Source organism: Coregonus lavaretus, assembly GCF_964263955.1.
Source record: "Coregonus lavaretus genome assembly, chromosome: 24".
In the NCBI taxonomy this organism is placed as follows: Eukaryota; Metazoa; Chordata; class Actinopteri; order Salmoniformes; family Salmonidae; genus Coregonus; species Coregonus lavaretus.
The window spans coordinates 23,301,174-23,318,416 of NC_140011.1; the positions used below are offsets into that span (position 1 = coordinate 23,301,174).

At 44.7% G+C, this 17,243-nt stretch overlaps 1 protein-coding gene across 1 annotated transcript; it reads left to right on the forward strand.

Annotated features, from left to right (window-relative positions):
• The first annotated feature begins 1,445 nt into the window (after positions 1-1,445).
• LOC311099485 (ATP-dependent RNA helicase DDX54-like) lies at positions 1,446-12,209 on the forward strand. Its single transcript, XM_084140180.1, has 19 exons — positions 1,446-1,720; positions 2,747-2,876; positions 5,212-5,282; positions 5,354-5,542; positions 5,673-5,722; positions 7,373-7,414; positions 7,537-7,754; positions 7,892-7,953; positions 8,097-8,228; positions 8,338-8,548; positions 8,731-8,862; positions 9,345-9,566; positions 9,766-9,839; positions 9,940-10,146; positions 10,269-10,420; positions 10,562-10,675; positions 10,759-10,869; positions 11,036-11,130; positions 11,414-12,209. The coding sequence occupies exons 1-19, from the start codon at positions 1,604-1,606 to the stop codon at positions 11,707-11,709; spliced, it is 2,625 nt and encodes an 874-aa protein (XP_083996306.1). The 5' UTR covers positions 1,446-1,603; the 3' UTR covers positions 11,710-12,209.
• The last annotated feature ends 5,034 nt before the right edge of the window (positions 12,210-17,243 follow it).

Here is a 17,243-nt window from a genome sequence, read left to right on the forward strand (position 1 = left end):
AGGGTGGTGCTTGAAATCATTGTTCTTCCTCATGGTTACCTGCAAGGAAACACGTGCCGTCATCATTGCTTTGCAGAAAAAGGGCTTCACAGGCAAGGATATTGCTGCTAGTAAGATTGCACCTAAATCAACCATTTATCGGATCATCAAGAACTTCAAGGAGAGAGGTTCAATTGTTGTGAAGAAGGTGTCAGGGCGCCCAAGAAAGTCCAGCAAGCACCAGGACCGTCTCCTAAAGTTGATTCAGCTGCAGGATCGGGGCACCACCAGTGCAGAGCTTGCTCAGGAATGGCAGCAGGCAGGTGTGAGTGCATCTGCACGCACAGTGAGGCGAAGACTTTTGGAGGATGGCCTGGTGTCAAGAAGGGAAGCAAAGAAGCCATTTCTCTCCAGGAAAAACATCAGGGACAGACTGATATTCTGCAAAAGGTACAGGGATTGGACTGCTGAGGCCTGGGGTAAAGTCATTTTCTCTGATGAATCCCCTTTCCGATTGTTTGGGGCATCCGGAAAACACCTTGTCCGGAGAAGACAAGGTGAGCGCTACCATCAGTCCTGTGTCATGCCAACAGTAAAGCATCCTGAGACCATTCATGTGTGGGGTTGCTTCTCAGCCAAGGGAGTGGGCTCACTCACAATTTTGCCTAAGAACACAGCCATGAATAAAGAATGGTACCAACACATCCTCCGAGAGCAACTTCTCCCAACCATCCAAGAACAGTTTGGTGACGACATTTTGGGTCCATGGCCAGGAAACTCCCCAGACCTTAATGCCATTGAGAACTTGTGGTCGATCCTCAAGAGGCGGGTGGACAAACAAAAACCCACTAACTCCAAGCATTGATTATGCAAGAATGGGCTGCCATCAGTCAGGATGTGGCCCAGAAGTTAATTGACAGCATGCCAGGGCGGATTGCAGAGGTCTTGTCAATAAACGCCTTTGACGCTTATGGAATGCTTGTAATTATACTTCAGTATACCATAGTAACATCTGACAAAAATATATCATGACACATAACAGCGAACTTTGTGAAGACCAATACTTGTGTCATTCTCAAAACTTTTGACCACGACTGTAGTATGAATGCCCCAACCACTGGAATGCCCTGACTTCTGCAGAGGCCTTATCACCATAAATGCTGCAGGGCCAATGCTGACATCGGATTGACCATGCAGCGCCTTTAAGGCAGCCTTTCAGAAGCTTTGCCTTCACACAGCCTGTCTGCACGCTCTGTGGTGTCCCCGCGGTCCTAAATCCACTCTTTAAAACTGCCCCTCTGAGGAGGGGGGGGGGGGGTCATGACTTCTCAAACCCCAAACCCAGGCCTGTTCTGTTTCGCAAGCGTTCCCGGAAGTCTCGCGATGTTACGCCTCCGCGTTCAGAAACTCTGTGATACAACTCACAAGAAAAACACAAGACGTCATATCATGCGCCGACGCACGAGTCTTGCGTGCATAATCGCACGTGTTTCAAAATGTCTGCCGTCTGTGTTGTTGTCGTGTGCTGAGCTGTTCATTTTTTTTTTTAGCACCTATCGTTTTTTTATTATTCTAACTAGTTCAAAGTGTTGAAAAAGTATAAAAAGTGCTGATACTAATCACAATGGCTCAAAGAAAGAAGAAGCTAACTAAGAAAAAGAGACAGACTGGCCACCGGGAGCCTGACGAGTCGGATGGTGGAGATTTCGAAGTTGCTGCTAAAATTAGGGACGATGATTCTGTAAGAACCATTTCATTTTTCTGTTATTGTAGCTAGGTAAACAATTTGCTGTAGTCATTTGAGCAAACGTATGTAAATCTACCTGCTATTAATTTACTTAGCTAGTTGCTAACCCTCTGCTAGCTAACATGCTAACTAGGCAATTAGCGGTGGATGTCAACTTGTGTGCAGGGTTTGCCTGTTGTGGGGCTTTGCGTAACGTTAGGCCTAGAATTGATTTATGGTCAATTACATGAACCATTATTAAAGCTAGAATCCTAATTGAAACAATAAGAGAGCGTGCTCCCCACCCCGGTTTCGCTAAGGAATGAGGCTGGAGAAATGTAATCACTCAAATTCATAGACATAGCTATGGATGCAAGGATAGATCATCCATAATATCACATCGTTTTAACCATGTGTTGAGGCTATACAGTGTTTGTTTACGTTTACTAAAATTGGAGTAAAACAAGCTTATATTTTCGGTTCTGATGCGGTACGACATGCATTTATAAGTTATATTCTGCAATAATCAATGGGTATAACGTTATATTGTAGCGAAGTGAACCCGGGTCTCTGGCATGAAAGGCAAATACTATACGCATCGCGCTAACCCACTTGGTGGGAACCGTCATGTGACTAATATAGCTAGCGCGTAATCCGAATGGGAACCCACGTCCCCGTGCTTCGACATTCGTTCAAGGCCCTTCACGTGTCCGACCGTGCGTTCCGATGGACTCACGGCGCCATCCCACTTCTGACACTAGTGTAGCGAGCGGGAACGCAATCCCGGGTCTCTGGCGTAAAAGGCAAACACCCTGCACATCGCGCCAATAGGGTTAACCCACTTGGTCGGAATTGTAACTAGGTGCATATAGCGAGGATCGCTACAATGTAATTAATTTACAAGTCCAAAATGGATGTAGCAACTAAGGATACTAGCTTTTAAAGTAGCGCTAGATTTGGATTTGAGTGGGAGATGATTATGAGTTTCAGTCCCCATAATGACAATGTCATGGTATTTCATGCAATGCATGTGTTTTTCAGCCTGGAAGAAAGTTACCCCGGTTCCCTGGTGCTTCATCAGAGTGTCTGTCTGATGTTGAACCAGACACAAGGGAGCTGGTCAGAGCTCAGAACAAGAAGAAAAAGAAGTCTGGGGGCTTCCAGTCCATGGGTGAGAAATTTGAGTAGGCTTATCTGAAGGCCATCTTTGTAAGACACTTACAGATGTTATACAACAGGGGTGTCAAACTCATTCCATGGAGGGCCTAGTACAGGTTTTTGTTTTTCCCTTTCAATTAAGACCTAGACAACCAGGTGAGGGGGAGTTCCTTACTAATGAGTGACCTTACCCCGTAGAGTCTATTGACACACCGGTGCGTCTATAAGTTATATAATACAAAAAAATCCCCATCAAAATCCACCAGTTTAAGCTACAGTGACTCATCAGAAGGTAACCGGTACAGGTAAAATAAATTAATGGAAATGTGGAGGTAGTTTTGTGCCTACCCCCCCAAATTTTTTTTTGTTAAATATGTGTAATTAAAAAATATATACATACACTACCAGTCAAACGTTTGGACACGCCTACTCATTCAAGGGTTTTTCTTTATTTTAAATATTTTTTACATTGTAGAATAAAAGTGAAGACATCAAAACTATGAAATAACACACATGGAATCATGTAGTAACCAAAAAAGTGTTAAACATATCAAGATATATTTTATATTTGAGATTCTTCAAATAGCCATCCTTTGCCTTGATGACAGCTTTGCACATTCTTGGCATTCTCTCAACCACCTTCATGAGGTAGTCACCTTGAATGCATTTCAATTAACAGGTGTGCCTTCTTAAAAGTGAATTTAAGGAATTTCTTTCCTTAATGCGTTTGACCCAATCAGTTCTGTTGTGACAAGGTGGGGAGGTATACAGAAGATAGCCCTATTTGGTAAAAGACAGAGTCCATATTATGGCAAGAACAGCTCAAATAAGGAAAGAGAAATGACAGTCCATCATTACTACATTTCAAGGACATTTAAAGTTTCTTCAAGTGCAGTCGCAAAAACCATCAAGCGCTATGATAAAACTGGCTGTCATGAGGACCGCCACAGGAATGGAAGAACCAGAGTTACCCCTGTTGCAGAGGATAAATTCATTAGAGTTACCAGCCTCAAAAATTGCAGCTGAAATAAATGCTTCACAGAGTTCAAGTAACAGACACATCTCAACATCAATTGTTCAGAGGGGACTGTGTGAATCAGGCCTTCATGGTCGAATTGCTGCAAAGAAACCACTATTAAAGGACACCAATAAGAAGAAGAGACCTGCTTGGGCCAAGTATCACGAGCAATGGACATTAGACCGGTGGAAATTTGTCCTTTAGTCTGGAGTCCAAATTGGAGATTTTTGGTTCAAACCGCTGTGTCTTTGTGAGACGTGTGGGTGAACGGACGATCTCCGCATGTGTAGTTCCCACCGTAAAGCATGGAGGAGGTGGTGTTATGGTGTGGGGGTGCTTTGCTGGTGACACCGTCTGTGATTTATTTCGAATTCAAGGCACACTTAACCAGCATGGCTACCACAGCATTCTGCAGCGATACGCCATCCCATCTGATTTGGGCTTTGTGGGACTATCATTTGTTTTTCAACAGGACAATGACCCAACACACCTCCAGGCTGTGTAGGGGCTATTTGACCAAGAAGGAGAGTGATGGAGTGCTGCGTCAGATGACCTGGCCTCCACAATTCCCTGATCTCAACCCAATTGAGATGGTTTGGAATGAGTCGGACAGCAGATTGAAGGAAAAGCAGTCAACAAGTGCTCAGCATATGTGCGAACTCCTTCAAGACTGTTGGAAAAGCATTCCAGGTGAAGCTGGTTGAGAGAATGCCAAGAATGTGCAAAGCTGTCATAAAGGCAAAAGGTGGCTATTTGAAGAATCTCAAATATAAAATATATTTTGATTTGTTTAACACTTTTTTGGTTACTACATGATTCCATATGTGTTATTTCAACGTTTTGAAGTCTTCACTATTATTCTACAATGTAGAAAATAGTAAAAATAAAGAAAAACCCTTGAATGAGTATGTGTCCAAACTTTTGACTGGTACTGTGTTTCCTGAGCTTTCTTATATCTCCTAGATATAGGACATGCATCAAAACCTTATTCCGTATAATACATCTCTTTTGCCATTCATGAATGTGGTGTTATTCAATGCGTTTCTATGGGATTTGGTACTAAAGGCCAAACTGCAATATTTTATCAACAAAACAATCATATATTATTTTGCCACTGGGTCCTACATTTCAAAATCAAATGGCTAAATGATCCATGTGGTGTGGTGGGGATCCATACCAACGTCTTAGATTCTAGAGAATGAATACATCAATCAACAACAAGGAAGGAGCGAAAACCAGCAGACACTCGGCCCTCCGTGGAATGAGTTTGACGTGTTATATAGCAATGTGTCCTGAGTATGTCGTAACAGCCATCTTTTGTTAATTGCAGGTCTCAGTTACCCCGTTTTTAAAGGAGTCATGAAGAAGGGCTACAAAGTCCCTACTCCAATCCAGAGAAAGGTATGCCAGTGCCCTTAGATCTTTCACTAATATATCAGGTTGATTGTTTATGAGACCTCTCTCCCTCTCAGACTATCCCCGTGATTCTAGATGGCAAGGACATGGTTGCCATGGCAAGGACAGGCAGCGGAAAGACTGCTGCGTTTTTGGTGCCCATGTTTGAGAAGCTGAAGGTCCCCCAGGCCCAGACGGGGGCCAGGGCTCTAATTCTGACCCCCACCAGAGAGTTGGCACTGCAAACCATGAAGTTCACCAAAGAGGTCAACATCACTTTACAATATAATATACATATTTGTATGTAAACGGGCTAATCTTTGATTTTTCAGGGATTGTATGTTGTTTTGGTCAATAACAGCAAATAGTAACTATATTCCCTTTATTGTATTTCAGTTGGGAAAATTCACCGGCCTTAAGACAGCTTTGATCCTTGGTGGAGACAGGTATTAATTACATCTTCAGTCTTGTTGTGTTTAAATTTGTTATTGTCCTTACAAGCATAAACTGAACAAGGCCACTGTGCCAGACAGAATACATTTTTCTTTTTTTACATTTTAGTAATTTAGCAGACGCTCTTATCCAGAGCGACTTACAGTTAGTGAGTGCATGCATTATTTTTATTTTTTTCATACTGGCCCCCCATGGGAATCGAACCCACAACCCTGGCGTTGCAAACGCCATGCTCTACCAACTGAGCTACATCCCTGCCGGCCATTCCCTCCCCTACCCTGGACACCGCTGGGCCAATTGTGCGCCGCCCCATGGGTCTCCCGGTCGCGGCCGGCTACGACAGAGCCTGGATTCGAACCAGGATCTCTAGTGGCACAGCTAGCCTTAGACCACTGCGCCACTCGGGAGGACAGGGCACATTCTTAAAGCATGCGCAGACCAGCTGGCAAGTGTATTCACAGACATTTTCAATCTATCCTTGTCCCAGTCTAATCCCAACATGTTTCAAGCTGACCACCATTGTCCCTGTTCCCCAATAGCTCCAAGGTAACCTGCCTAAATGACTATCGCCCTGTAGCACTCACATCTGTAATTAGGAACTGGTTTGAAAGGCTGGACATCACACCATCATCTCAGACACCCTAGACCCACTCCAATTTGCATACCGCCCCAACAGATCCACACATGACGCAATCTCAATTGCACTTCACACTGCCCTCTTCCACCTGGACAAGAGGAGAAATAACTATGTGAGAATTCTGTTCATAGACTACAGCTCAGTGTTCAACACCATAGTCCCCTCCAAGCTCATCACCAAGCTAGGGACCCTGGGACTGAACCTCAGCAACTGGATTCTGGACTTCCTGACGGGCCGGCCCCAGGTGATGAGGGTAGGCAACAACACCTCCACGACACTGACCCTCAACACTGCTGAGCTCCCTGCCATCCTGGACCTCTATATCAGGCGGTGTCAGAGGAAGGCCTGAAAAATTGCCAAAGACTTTAGCCTCCCCAAGCCATAAACTGTTCACTCTGCTACTGTCCGGCAAACGGTACCGAAGCATCGGCTCTCGGACCAACAGGCTCCGAGACCGCTTCTACCCCCAAGCCATAAGACTGTTAAATAGCCAGACTGCTAAATAGTCAATTAATGGTGCCCAAACTATCTGCACTGACTCTATCTTGCACTGACCCTACGCACACTCACTGGACTATATTTACACACCATATACACACTCACTCACACACAAAACACTCCCACACACATTCACATACACTACATATGCACACAGACCGACACAACACACATGGCACACACACACTTTACTAATTTGCTGCTGCTACTCTGTTCTTTATTTTATTTGTATTATTATCTATCCTGATGCCTAGTCACTTTACCCTGCCTTCATGTACATATCTACCTCAAATACCTCGTACCCCTGCACATTGATCTGGTACTCCCTGTATATAGCTCCATTCTTGTGTTTTTAATTTTATTCCTCGTGTTACTATTACTTTTTTTATTTTTAAACTCTGCATTGTTGGGAAGGGCCTGTAAGCAAGCATTTCACGGTAAAGTCTACACCAGTTGAATTCGGCGCATGTGACAAACAATTTGATTTGAACCTCTTGTTTATTTTCAGAATGGATGATCAGTTTGCTGCACTTCATGAGAACCCGGACATGTATGTACACAATGGCCTTCACAATGTACTGCTGTAATTTGCCATAATGCAATTTTAAACAATGATAAGGTTATGTTTTGTTGTTCTCTGCTGTAGATTTGAGTTATCTCTTCTGCCTACAGAATTATCGGTACCCCAGGTCGTCTGATGCACGTTGTCATGGAGATGAACCTGAAGCTACAGAGCGTGGAGTACGTTGTGTTTGACGAGGCTGACAGGCTGTTTGAGATGGGCTTTGCCGACCAGCTCCAGGAGATCATCCGGAGGCTCCCAGACAACAGACAGACACTGCTGTTCTCTGCCACCCTGCCCAAACTGCTGGTGGAGTTTGCTAGAGCTGGTAAGCCCACCCACAACATCCCTTCAATGGCAATGTAAAGCCCACCCACAACCTCTGCCTTCTTGTGCAACCTTTTGATAATGAGTTGTGTACGAGGCAAGATGTGTAGTGCTCTATACGGGTTGTGTTTTGTGTAGGGTTGACGGAGCCAGTGCTGATTCGTCTGGACGTGGATTCCAAGCTGAGTGAGCTGCTGAAGGTAAAGCTAAAGGACTCGCTAAAACACAGCCACAAAATGTGAAGTTTGTTTGACCCAGTTGAATGCGACATGTGAAACCTGTGATTAATTCAATTAGTTAATATAAAAGTTGAAGCATAACATTGCATTTTCTCCTCTCCCAGCTGTCGTTCTTCCACCTGAGGATGGATGATAAGCCGGCTCTGCTTCTCCACCTGCTGAGGAACGTGGCGAAGCCCCAGGAGCAGACGGTGGTCTTTGTTGCCACCAAACACCATGTCGAGTACCTCAAAGAGGTGAGACCCACGTGAATAAAAGGGTAAACTAATGGAAGGTTTGGTTGTCCTCAGCCTTGTACTTTTAAACACATTTAGACTCTAACTCTTTGTGTTACCCTATGTTTAGCTGCTGTCCTCTGAGGGTGTGGAGTGTGCCTACATCTACAGTGCCCTGGACCAGACTGCCAGGAAGATCAACATTGGTAAATTTGTTCACCGCAAGGCCATGGTGTTGATCGTGACAGACGTGGCTGCTCGCGGTATAGACATCCCCCTGCTGGACAATGTCATCAACTACAACTTCCCCTCCAAGGCCAAGCTTTTCCTGCACAGAGTCGGTGGGTAATTCAAACAGTTGACCAGCATGTTGACCATTAATTGTGGTGATGTTTTAGGTTATCTTGACTTGTCATTTATGTACTTGGGACAGAAAGGCCAATGACAAAACCATCTGAATCAATGAAATATAGTGCCTTCCTCACCATTGACTGTTGGCTCATCTCTGCCTTTTCAATATCAGGTCGAGTGGCGCGCGCAGGCCGCGGTGGCGCAGCCTATAGCCTGGTGTCTACAGATGAGATACCTTTTGTCTATGACCTCCATCTCTTCCTGGGGAGACCCCTTCAGCTGGCTACACCTGACCACCAACAAGGTACCAGCACTGGGCAAAACATGTCATACACAGTATGAGGGAATGGAGCCATTGCTTACCCCTCCAGTTGTCTGTTCAAACTTGTTTTCTGTCATAGGTACTCAATTCTCTTGCTTACTCTCAGACATAAAAAATAAAATTATATATATACACTACCGTTCAACTGGCAGCTTCATTAAATAGTACCCGCAAAACACCTTCTAGGCAGAGTTGTAAAGAAAAAGCCCTATCTCAGACTGGCCAATAAAAGTAAAATATTAAGATGGCCAGTCTGAGATATGGCTTTTTCTTTGCAACTCTGCCTAGAAGGTCAGCATCCTGGAGTCGCCTCTTCACTGTTGACGTTGAGACTGGTGTTTTGCGGGTACTATTTAATGAAGTTGCCAGTTGAGGACCTGTGAGGAGTCTGTTTCTAACACTCTCTTTCTCCATCTCCTGCTTAATATCTTTCTCTCCCTTCTTCCCTCTCTCCCTCCGTCCAGAGTCGGACGGTGTGTTTGGTCGTGTTCCCCAGAGCATCCTGGATGATGAGGAATCCCAGCTGATCACGGCCCATGAGAACTCTCATGACCTGCAGAACCTGCGCCGAATAGCGGACAACGCCTACAAGCAGTACATCAAATCCCGGCCCATGCCCTCACCAGAGTCCTTTAAACGGGTCAAGAACACAGAGCTCCCCAGCATGGCTGTCCACCCACTGTTAGGTCAGTAGGATGACTGACCTGTTAACAGAATGGTCTTTCCAGTGCGCTGCAGATGGTCCTTAAAGTTGTGATGTTAATCAATGAAGTTTCTGTCTCAATGGATCCTCATCAGATTTAAGGTTCTCTCATAAAAATCCCTCACAGACACTCCCTTACGCTTGCTAAGATATTAACCCACGTTTCATTTGTCTATTGCCAGGGTCAGGCTTGGAGAAAATGGAACTGGAGCGCCTTCAAATGGTGGACTGCATTAAGGGCTACAAGGCTAGAGCTGTGAGTTTGGATTGAAAATGCATATTGGAAACTATTCTCTATAATGAATGAATAACCGTTAGTAATACTGTTTTAAACAACCATGGCACTTTTTCTCCAGACGATCTTTGAGATCAATTCGAACAGCAAGACCAACGCCAGCGTGGTGATGCGAGCGAAGCGTACCAGGGACATGCGGCTGGTGGATAGGTTCACACAGAAGAAGGAGGTTCTGGCTGCAGAGGGCAGGTATCACGTTCCTGTCACTCCCCTACCCTCCACACACCACACAGCAGACCAGGAGGACAGTGAAGAGGAGGACCTTCAGGTTAGCACTACTGAGTATCCATCTAGCATGTGTGTGTTCCATTGCTAATCAACAATGGTGCGTAGCACCACCACAGACAAAGTAGTATCATATGACTAATCAGGATGTCATTTCTCCACCAGGGTGTGTTTTCTGAGGTGGTGGGGGGGAAGCGGAGGAAGCCACAGGAGGACGGCCGTACGGAGAGGCCAGACAGCAAGAAGACCAAACAGACAGGCCGCGATGAGGAGAACTACATCCCCTATAGACCCAAGGACTTCAACTCTGAAAGAGGGTATGGGAAAGGCTGACTACACAGTCCACTCCGCTTTAACGGCTTTAAAAACAAGACCAAAATAGTCATTCTGTGAATGTGGGCTAATGGTACAACAGAGCCATAGTGATATTGACTCTGGGTGTGTGTGTGTGTTTTCAGACTGAGCCTGGGAGCGGAGGGCACAACGTTTGAGCAGCAGGCTTCTACTGCTGTACTGGACCTGATGGGAGACGAAGGAGACAGACTCAACCAGCACAAACACATGATGAAGTGGTAAGAGAGAACACCACGGCACAGACACACACACACACACTCCCCATGCGACCTCACTTGACGTCTCCTCCATCTCTCTGCAGGGATCGCAAGAGAAAGCGCTTTGTCAAAGAAACAGGAAAGGAGGCAGACCAGAAGAAGAAGAAGAGAACGGAGAGCGGACAGATGATCAACAACAAGAATAAGAAGAACTTGTATCCTTTTTGTCATGTCAAACTGATCTTTACTGATGAAAGCTTTTAATAAGGTATAGGAGGGAAATTCCAACACCCTCAGCTTATTGTGCATAAGTCCTCACTCTTAATTGTACCACTGCAATGTTATTAGGATGTTCTATCTCCTTGACCCTGTGTGTCGCAGCTATGAGGAGTGGAAGAAGAAGTACAAGGTGGACGATGGAGGGGGTGGAGATTCGGATGGAGAGACCGGAGGCAGAGGAAGGAGGGGTGGAGGAGGTAGGAGTGCAAATCATCAGAGGGCTGTAGCTAGAGTTTTGATCGGTTGTTTGTGATGGGTCTGATGAATGACTAATGTCTCTTAAGTAAAGCTGACATCCCTTTTGGACATTCTCCAAGCTCCAGTCTTCGGGCTCTACTACCTAAGATCTATTCCGAAACACTCACAGCAATATCCAGTTTGATGTATTTGCAAAACAGCATGTCAAAATAATGAACAATTGAAATGCTGCCTAGGCCCTTCTCTTCTCTAATCCTGTCTCACTCCCTCTCTCTCTTCCAGGTCGAGGCAGGCCTGGAAGGGGCCGAGGTGGCCCATCCAGGGGCCCCAACTCCCAACCCCTGGGGCCCCCAGGGCAGCAAAGGGATGGTAGTGGTGGCTCCCGGGGCCCGCGCTCGGAGCTGAAGAGCAGAGATCAGATCCTGAAGCAGCGCAGAAAAACAGAGAAACAGAGGTTCCTGCAGAGCGGAGGCTTGAAGAAGCTCCGGGGCAAGGGCAAGCAGCGCCTCAACGATCAAAAGAAGTCAGGCTTTGGCCGTGGTGTCCACAAGAAGGGCAAGATGAAGAAGAGACTGTGAGGGAGGGGGTGATGAATAGGTGAGAGATGGAAGGATTGGCAGAGAGAGGTGACAATGGATGGAGGCTTTTTTTAAACCTCCATCGGGGGGGTTATGGAGAAACTCCAAGGGTGGATCTCAATAGCCTAAAGTTGCCTTCCTCTCATGACTCCTCTCCATTTGTACTGGTCAGTCAGTGCAGATGTATGAAGAGAAACAAGCAGAGGAAGACATTTTAGACTATTGAGATGCACCCTAACCCAAAGGGTTCTTGCAGAGCTCCATGTATGATACAGCAGTGCGGTGTCATGATAAGATCCCCATCCGTGTCCACATATTTTATGTGCCCCTAGCCTTGATGCAGAGATTTTGCATAACAGGGCTAGAGTGATTGAAACCTGTCTTTTATAAAATATATGTGCATCATAACCTATCCAGATGGATTGCACTCTTAATATGATATTTGTATTTGTTTATGTATATTATTAATTCAAAGCTAATACAAATGTGATTGTGTTATCTGTGACTGTGTCATTCTTTCATTAGAAAGTCTTAGGAGGAACTGAAAAACCCATGACAGTAGATAATACAAAGCTGCCTAATGAGCACTGTGAAATACATTCCTGTTTTCTCTGGGCATAATACAAAGCTGCTTAATGAGCACTGTGAAATACATTCCTGTTTTCTCTGGGCAGTGGAGCATTGAGGAGGTCAACCACATTGTGCAAGAATAACCTTCTGCCATTCTTCACCACAAGGTGGCAGTAAAGCCTAGAGAGAAGTCTGCCAGAGGAAACTCTGTCACTACCAACCTGTTTGTAAGAGATCTGACCCAGCTGACAGCAGAGCAACCAGAGGGTGTTGAGAGATTGACTCCGGGCCAAGAGTGTGGTGGAGATTGACGTTCACTAGAATAAGGAGAATTAAGGGAATGTTTCTGTCAGCAAAGAGCCCCAAATCCAAAGTCTCGCTTCCCTAAATTGCCTCCCATCGCTCAGCAATAAGATGGCTGTATTCTACATACTAAACAGGACATATTTGGGAAAGGTCTTTGTAGAACAAGGAAAAGTAATGTACATGATCAAAACTGGTTTTTGGCTCTGATTTTCAATATGATTAGTAATGTTTTTTAAAATGTTAAATGAAATGTTATCTTCAGTATTTATAAAGTAATGTTAAACTAAAGATGTGTGATTATAATACTTTATGACTATATATATTTTCAGTTTTTTCCCTACTTTCTATGAACTCTAAATATACAGCAAAAGTATTCATTTTATTAATTGAACATACTAAAACCTACATTAGATAACTTAAATTTGCCAAAAACATACTTTATTTTTCATCAATCTGTGTTTTTGTTATAGCCAACACTGAACTTTGCATTCATGTACCGAATGTGTGAAGCTGAACAAATACCACATTTTAGTCATTTAGCAGACGCTCTTATCCAGAGCGACTTACAGTTAGTGAACACATATATTTTTTTTTATACTGGCCCCCCGTGGGAATCGAACCCACAACCCTGCCGTTGCAAACGCCATGCTCTATCAACTGAGCTACATCCCTGCCGGCCATTCCCTCCCCTACCCTGGACGACGCTTGGCCAATTGTGCGCCGCCCATGAGTCTCCCGGTCGCGACAGAGCCTGGATTCGAACCAGGATCTCTAGTGGCACAGTTAGCACTGCGATGCAGTGCCTTAGACCACTGCGCCACTCAGGACACTGCAAGCAAATTATTCTATTTGCTGTGGTCTCTCCCTTTGAAAACAGAATGAGAGACGGCAAGTCTGTCAGTAGGGATGCTGGCCCATGTTGACTCCAATACGTCCCACAGTTGTGTCCAGTTGGCTGGATGTCCTTTGATTGGTGGCCTGTTCTTGATACACACGGGAAACTGTTGAGCGTGAAAAACTCAGCAGTGTTGAAGTTCTTGACACACTCAAATTGGTGCGCCTGGCACCTACTACCATACCCAGATCAAAGGCACTGATTGAAGTGGATTTAACAAGTGAGGATCAATAAGGGATCATAGCTTTCACTTAGATTCACCTGGTCAGTGTATGTCATGGAAAGAACAGGCGTTCCTAATGTTTTGTACACTCAGTGTATATGTAGCCTACCATAAGCCTGAACACACAGGGTCAGAGATACAGTGTGTTTTGAAGTCCTGCCATTGTACAACAGAGAAAGTGAGCTGACGTGACTGGAGAGGCATACATTCCATCTGGATGTGGTTAGATGCAAGCGGTTGTTTGATATGTGTACATGCTATCATATAGGTTATCTATTGTCAAAGTTATCTGTAGGCCCACTCTGCTAGTAGAATGAAGATTTGTGGCTTCCATTTCTGTTTGTGAATTTACTTGAGGTGAATGAGGACGGCTGATTGGTATTTACAGTTAACATCATTTATCATTGCCAAGACATCTGATGTCAGCACCTCTCAAAAACACACACAGGCACTTTGAGTAATATATAGTAGCTTCAAATTTTGCTCCCTAATAAATCAGAACTGGTAGCCATTTTTCCATGACAAATCAACAATATTTTTGTTGAGTAGGCTACACAAATCCAGACATTTCATATGTGTACTGTATGTGCATTCCTGCAGGTCCAAAATAAAAATAGTTTTAGCTGTCCCAGAGACCCAGGATCCTCCCTGTTTGAATGAATAGCACCAATAGTGTAGCACAGGAGGTTGGTGGCACCTTAATTGGGGAGGACGGACTCATAGTAATGGCTGGAATGGAATAAATGGAATGGTAATCGAACTCATCAAACACATGGTTTCCATGTGTTTGATACCATACCATTTACTCCATTCCAGCCATTAATATGAGCCGTCCTCCCTTCAACAGCCTCCTGTGTAGTATAGATATACTGTACATAGACAGCACTATACTGGCTGCTCCAGAACTGGATGGGAACAGCAGGTAGAGAACAGTGTCTGTGATAGGAGTTAATCCCGTGGACATACAGGCCAGCCTGGCTTAATCTCAGCCTTCCCCCTATCAGATGGCCCCTCCGTCCCCCTCTAGGCCAGTGAAGCGCAGCAGCAGCTCTAGAGATGACTAAGAACAGCAGGCTTATCTGTGTTCCCGGCCCTGACACAGCATCCACTTGAGATAGGCCAGAGAGAGTGAAGCCTCAAGGCCCAGCAGGCTCACACAACACAACAGGACGGGCTACTATGGGCAGTGTATGTACGGGGATGATTGTAGCGGAGGATGGCTGACCAAACCACTCTCCACTAAACAGTCAGCTATTGTGACTGAGGAGGAGGTTATGGTTGTTGTCTCGGCCAGGCCTGGCTTTTAGTTCTCTATAGACCTGGTCAGAGAAGGACAAAGAGCTTTGTCAGTAACACACACAACTCTCTCTGTTTCTGATAAAACACCATACAAATAGTATTTGTATATAATGTGGAACCTTTTTTGATATTCTATGCTAATATCAACATAACAGCTGTTTATGTATGTGTGTGTAGATATGCATACTTTTGAATGTATACTATTTTACCCTGGCAAATGTCCCAGCTCCATAGTCTGCATACTGTCCTATGGGGGCTTCTATCCTCTACTCCAAACATTGATAAGATGGCTGCCCTTTCTCAGGCTATCGCTCACAAGGCAAAGGGCACTCCTGGAATGACAGGACAGACATGACTGACATTAGCCTCTGCAGTTGCCTCAGCAGTTTCAGTCTCCAATGCACAAAACTGCTGACAACAACATATTACCCGGGGGTATTATCGGTGGACATTCCTATACACTGAATGTACAAAACATTATGAACACCTCTTTCCATGACATAGACTGACCAGGTGAATCCAAGTGAAAGCTATGATCCCTTATTGATGGGGGGGTTAAAGAAGGATTTCTAAGCCTTGAGACAATTGAGACATGAATTGTGTGTGTGCCATTCAGAGGGTGAATGGGCAAGACAAAATATTTAAGTGCCTTTGAATGGGGTATGGTAGTAGGTGCCATGCTCACCGGTTTGAGAGTGTCAAGAACTGCAACGCTGCTTGGTTTTTCACGCTCAACAGTTTCCCGTGTGTATCAAGAATGGTCCACCATCCAAAGGACATCCAGCCAACTTGGCACAACTGTGGGAAGCATTGGAGTCAACATCGGCCAGCATCCCTGTGGAACGCTTTCAACACCTTGTAGAGTCCATGCACCGACGAACTGAGGCTGTTCTGAGGGCAAAAGGGGGTGCAACTCAATATTAGGAATGTTTTGTACACTCAGTGTATGTTTCCATATGGTTATATAGTATTCACGTGAGGGAGGATTTTGTGGAGTGAAACGTTTCAGTGTTCTCTTTGGTCGCTGCAGGGCTAGGTTGGTTTAACGTTGTGTTGTAATTAGGGTGGCTGTGTGTTAGAAATAGGAGTGTAGGAACACACTTGGCACAACCTTCTTCACAGGCCTTTAAAATGGTCTTAAATAAGATCCTAACCACAAGGTACAACTCCATCCACTAGGACACTTTTAATGTAGCAAGGAATGCACAAAGATAAGTCCTAAGTTCTGCTACACAGAAAATCTGATTTACTTTAGTCAATGATTACGTTGAAATCAAATGCATGTTGTGAAAATTACATTATTACTATGTTAATATGTTATCACAACATTCGCCCTTAATTATTGAATTATTATTGGTATAAATACTATTGTTCTTCCTTTAGTGTCCACGTTCATACAACATTCAAACCTGTCTAGAGTTCCTCACTGATCCAGAAACAGTGACTATTTTCCCCACCTCTCCTCCCATAGTTAATATGTTATTTCCCCCTGGAAGTCCTTGGTTCACTGCCACCCCTGGTGTGCCTTACTGGGCTCTATTAAATAGGACCTCAGGACACCTCTGGGGATTTCAAATGTGGTAGAATGGTACAGTACAGTTTGTCTGTCTACCTAAACACACCCAGTCCCCCCCCACTACACAGGAACGCCACATGCTACTGCAAAGCTGATTGGCTACTGTCGGAGCCAATGACGTCCTGACTTCCAGACACTGACTGTGATTTGGGAAGCTCAGTGAATGCCTGTAGTGCATGCACTGGCATGAGAGAGGGATTTAGTATTCATCTGATGGCTTTGCCAAGATGATCATTTTATCATTCTATCATGTCAACAACTTCAGCAAAAGTGTTGGTAACATTGTTACTTAACATGTTGATTACATTATGCATTTTCTGCTGTCTCATCTCCCCACGCCCCTTCCTTTCCTTTGATGATGGTATGATGATTCCCATCCATCCTTATAAAGCAGAATGGAATTAAACCCTTTGTCCAGGCACCACCACCTGTCAGTGACATATGAGCAGTGGGCCGAGGCCATTCTGTAGAAATGACTGCTTTATGAACTGCCTGAGTCTCTGTCCCCATGTAGTAAATCTCCATTCACTCTCTTATAGACAGTAAGGAGTATTTTCAGCAGAGCCGATTAGTTACACCATACTGCAGGAGAATGTGCTGCTGCGTCCTCTGGGAAGTAGACTCAGCACGCACATTTTGCACCTCCTCTTTTCTCTTCCTTTCTT